The sequence below is a fragment of the Neoarius graeffei genome, chromosome 7 (assembly GCF_027579695.1).
Source record: "Neoarius graeffei isolate fNeoGra1 chromosome 7, fNeoGra1.pri, whole genome shotgun sequence".
Lineage (NCBI taxonomy): Eukaryota > Metazoa > Chordata > Actinopteri > Siluriformes > Ariidae > Neoarius > Neoarius graeffei.
The window spans coordinates 6,817,717-6,822,502 of record NC_083575.1 but is presented as its reverse complement, the minus strand read 5'-3'; the positions used below and the strand labels follow the sequence as shown (position 1 = coordinate 6,822,502).

At 44.7% G+C, this 4,786-nt stretch overlaps 1 protein-coding gene across 3 annotated transcripts; it reads left to right on the top strand.

Annotated features, from left to right (window-relative positions):
• Positions 1-459: 459 nt before the first annotated feature.
• wdr89 (WD repeat domain 89) lies at positions 460-3,510 on the top strand. 3 transcript variants are annotated; one of them, XM_060924574.1, is made up of 3 exons: positions 460-509; positions 1,857-2,537; positions 2,933-3,510. In XM_060924574.1, the coding sequence occupies exons 2-3, from the start codon at positions 1,883-1,885 to the stop codon at positions 3,427-3,429; spliced, it is 1,152 nt and encodes a 383-aa protein (XP_060780557.1). In that variant the 5' UTR covers positions 460-509; positions 1,857-1,882; the 3' UTR covers positions 3,430-3,510. The 3 variants fall into 3 exon arrangements, with proteins under 3 accessions (XP_060780557.1, XP_060780556.1, XP_060780558.1); XM_060924573.1 differs by having other exon boundaries at positions 470-600; XM_060924575.1 differs by lacking the exon at positions 460-509 and adding an exon at positions 1,248-1,396.
• The last annotated feature ends 1,276 nt before the right edge of the window (positions 3,511-4,786 follow it).

Sequence of the window (4,786 nt, the reverse complement as noted above, 5' to 3'; positions counted from 1 at the left end):
ATGAAATGACTCAGGAATGTAAGATTTTCTATTTGTCTGCTTGAAATATAGGGATAAAAGAAGACATATTCAGGACAACAATAAGAAATGAAAGTGCAATTGTCCTTGTCACATACAAGTACCATAATTCTCACTACAAATAAACCTCCTAGACTTGATCATTATTGTTGTACATGATGTAAAATAAAAAAAACGGAATTTACTGAAATTTTAGAGGTTGTCTTAGATTTTGTGCTCTACAGACTTCCCCATAAGAGATACAGCTTGGCAAACAGCAAAAATGGATTCAGCACAAAAAATACTTTTAGAAAAGTTTGTTTGCCAACTTTTACTCAAAAATGCCTCGGGGTGTCACATTATCTGAAAATCGACCTAGTCTATAATTGGTCCAGGATATGCACTTTAAAGTCCGCGCGGAACCATTTGGTGTTCTCGTGTTTCACATCGAGCAGTTAAAAGTGTTGCACATGAAGCGGAAGAAACGAAACTGCTCTCTCGCAGGGAACTCGGTAATGTGTGAATTAAAGCTGGAAATTTCGGGTCCTGACTTTATCCTCGAAGTAGTGAGCAGTGAGTTATCTGAGACTCTGACGGGCTGCGGTTTGTGTTTATTTATTTTTGCTTCTTATTTCTTGTGTGTAGCATTTTAAGGCGAGTGTGGTGTAAAATGCTCATTCAGACAAGCAGTGGGGTTGTGGGGGTTCAAGTCAGCTTTATTGTCAGTTTCTTCATATGCACAGGTCATACAAGGAAATTGAAATTACGTTTCTCTCTATCCCATGTAAAGACATAAACAAACATAGGACTGACATTAACAAGACAAACATTAAAGCGCAAGACAGGACCAATAACAGTGTAACAAGCAATAAGTAATAATAAAGTAATGATTAAAAAAAATTGAAACATTTAGAAAAATAATCTAGGCTAAAGACAGGAAGATAAGAACAAGACTAGTATACAAGACACACAGTACAGCACAGTCATAGCATTATGTAGAATAATGTCTCATCTCATTATCTCTAGCCGCTTTATCCTGTTCTACAGGGTCGCAGGCAAGCTGGAGCCTATCCCAGCTGACTACGGGCGAAAGGCGGGGTTCACCCTGGACAAGTCGCCAGGTCATCACAGGGCTGACACATAGACACAGACAACCATTCACACTCACATTCACACCTACGGTCAATTTAGAGTCACCAGTTAACCTAACCTGCATGTCTTTGGACTGTGGGGGAAACCGGAGCACCCGGAGGAAACCCACGCGGACACGGGGAGAACATGCAAACTCCACACAGAAAGGCCCTTGCCGGCCACGGGGCTCGAACCCAGGACCTTCTTGCTGTGAGGCAACAGCGCTAACCACTACACCACCGTGCCGCCTCCAAGAAAGTTGGCGGTGGTAAATATCTCAACATTTCTGGCTTTTTATTGACCGCTCTACGTTCAGTCCTCAATGGCTTTCGATTTTCCGATACACAGTATGTTCACTATTTAGGCATTTACTTTTTCACACACAAAAAAAAGTTTGTTCCTTATAATAACAACTCCCAGTTATCTAATTTGATTGGTCAAGCACCGTGTCAAGAGTGCTTGTCCTGTATTTCCAATAACTGCACTGCGATGTTTCACTGGCTCGATCACGCCGCTCGTCTGCGTTTGCCAGGGAAAATTCCACTTCCGAATTTGAAAGCTTAACAAGTTGGTGACTTCATCGTTGGCCGTGGCAAACTTGACCAGATGCACCTTTAATGGGAATGTACAAATCATTCCGAACTAGATCGAGCTCGCTGATGTAAAATCAATTCATATTTCTCTGAATGTTTGACATTAGGTTTAATTTTTTTTTTTAATCATTACAGCGTGTCAATAATTATCCTCCACTCTGATGGATTCCCTTGAAGACACCTTCGAGGCACTGTCGATCTCCAGACGCTTGCAGCCAGATGAGCCGTCGTATATCCTGGACTTAACCCTTTCACCCGTGGACCTCGTTGCCGTGTCCTGCTCCAATCGTGTCGTTCGGCTGCACGCCAAAGAGACCCTCCGAGTCTTGGGAGAACATCAGGGCCACACAGGGGCCGTGTTCGGGGTTCGATTTTCTCCATCCTCACCCGATCTGCTCTTCTCTGGCTCTTCAGACGGGACGCTGCGATCCTGGGACGTGCGTCAGCCCGGTTCCTCCGCAGTCCGGGTGTTCAGGAGCGATCCGGATCATTCGTACTGTTCGTTCGATGTGAGCTGTAACGGCACGGTGGTGTGTGCCGGCACCGAGCAGCTGGGCGAAGACAGCTTTCTGGTTTTCTGGGACTCCCGGATGACAGGAGGTGGAGCCAGACAGGAAGGGCTGCTGGGGGTGTACTCAGAGTCGCACAGCGATGACATCACAGCCGTACGCTTTCACCCAAAGCAGGCAGACAGGCTGGCGTCGGGTTCCACAGACGGCCTGGTGAACGTCTTCGATTTGAGTTTGGGAGAAGAAGACGACGCCCTCATCACCACGTGCAACTGTGACTCATCCGCTAGCGCCCTCTGTTGGTCAGGTATGCAGCCTACAACAGTCATGTATACTAGATCCTTTTTTTTTTTTTTTTAAATGTGCCTTGTTGCTTTCTCCACACAGTTAATTAGTGATTTATTCTTTACACATCAGAATGAACCATGTGGCTTCATATCAAACTCAATACTTCGTCTGATTTGGACACGTCTCATTCACCAATCCTGAGTTTCTCCACCTCTGCTGCTGTTTCGGTTTGCTTGAGCAAGCCGAGCCTCTTGGAGAGATGTTTCTCATTAGTAAATTAAGCCACGCCCACTGAGTCAGCTATCAGATTGGGTTTTTTTTCTTTAACACTGAACTCAAATGGTCTTGCAGCATATTTTAGTCATATTTCCATCCTTAAAGGTCAATTAAAAAAAAATCCGATTTGGTTTTCAGGTAAGAATCAGGACCAGCTGCTGTGTTTGACACACGACGAAGGGCTCCATCTGTGGGATTTGTCTCAGCTGGACAGCGACGACTCCTTCACGCTCTTCAGTTCATCTGACGCTCGAACCCTCATCTCTTCACCTGAGGGAACTTCTCTGGATTACTTTGTGGGCGGAACATGGCTGGACGAAGCAGATCGCCTGGTCGTGGTGGGCGGATCCCACAGCGGAGAGCTCCACCTGCTGGACTGCACTGACGGTGAACTGAAGCTGATGAAGTCACTGAGCGGCGGCCATTCATCTACGGTCCGGTGTTTCCAGTGGGATGCGGTGGGCGTGGCCTTGCTGACGGGCGGCGAGGACGGCCAGCTGCTCCAGTGGAAGGTGGGAGCCGAAGAGATCAGCGTGGGGAAGAAAGACAACTTCAAAAGCATCTCATCCGTGCAGCTTAAAGCAAAATCGCACAGGAAGCAGGCACTGAAAAAAGAGAGAAAGCGTACATTTTAATTTTCATCCTTTCTCCAGAAGAGTCTCGTTTTAAAATATTGGACACTGTTTTATTAATAAAACGATCTTTAATAATCTTTACGGTGTGTCCAAAAGTCAATTTTTCATCAGCTATCGAGGACTTGTGATACTTATTTGAGTCGACATGATTTCAAACTTAAATCTTAGTTTACTTTGCTTTCTTCAAATTGCTCTGATGCTCTGTACTTTATTCCAGTGGTAGCACATGCACACTGTTAATTGACTCATCACAGTTTCCGTGTGTGTGTGTGCATGATTTGAAATACTCCATGAAACAGCTGAAGGATTATGTGCTGACTTCATTCACAAATCAGCCATTTTTACCACTCAGCTATAAAATACAGCATCACAAAACATCATTCTAGCAAAGTGACTGCACTAAAATGGTGCAGCATGCAAATTCAGAAAGTCCCTTGATCTATTTTTCACCTTTGTTCAAGAGAAACATTCAGCTGAGGGGAATCTTTAATAAACTGAAGTTTAAATGAAACTTGCCAACTGTGCTTTGCAAAAAGAAAGGAGTTTTGCTGTGTCCTGATTTGTTTGGTTGGAAATAGTTACAGGTTTTAACCTGCCACCTCACAGCAAGAAGGTTCTGGGTTCAAACCCAGCGGCCCGCGAGGGCCTTTCTGTGTAGAGTTTGCATGTTCTCCGCGTGGGTTGCCTCCGGGTGCTCCGGTTTCCCCTACAGTCCAAAGACATGCAGGTTAGGTTAATATGGGACGGCCTTGGGCTGAGGTGCCCTTGAGCGAGGCACCTAACTCCCAACTGCTCCCCGGGTGCTGTTAGCATGGCTGCCCACTGCTGTGTGTGTGTGTTTTCACTGATTCAGATGGATTAAATGCAGAGAGGAAATTTCACAAGTGTGTGAAGAATAAAGTTTTTCTTTCTTTATAAATGAATAAAAAGTATTTATTGAACATCCATTATCCGTAACCGCTGATCCTATGCAGGGTTGTAAGAGCCCATCCCAGGTGACTATGGGCGAGAGGCGGGGTACACCTTGGACAAGTTGCCAGATTATCACACGACTGACACATAGAGACAAACAACCATTCACAGTCACGGTCAATTTAAAGGGGTACCAAATATAATATATACAGTTGCTGATGTGACAAAGTAACATATTCTTAAGTATTCTATCAAATTTATATACTAGAAAACAACGAAATATCTTGGTAATTGTAAATATAATACTTTATACGCTAAACCGCAGAAGAGTCGCCATTTTTAAAAGACCGTGACGTCAGCGCTACCCACTGCACTAGCAGAACTCTCCGAAATAGAGGAGATAAGCGTTTAATCATGGCGTCGGGCGCATCAAGTGAAAGCGACA

Bases quoted from the DNA above. Each gene is read 5' to 3' on its own strand.
- wdr89 (XM_060924574.1), top strand. From the start codon at position 1,883: ATGGATTCCCTTGAAGACACCTTCGAGGCACTGTCGATCTCCAGACGC. The intron at 2,538-2,932 runs GTATGCAGCCTA...TTTGGTTTTCAG, and splicing joins TAGCGCCCTCTGTTGGTCAG to GTAAGAATCAGGACCAGCTG.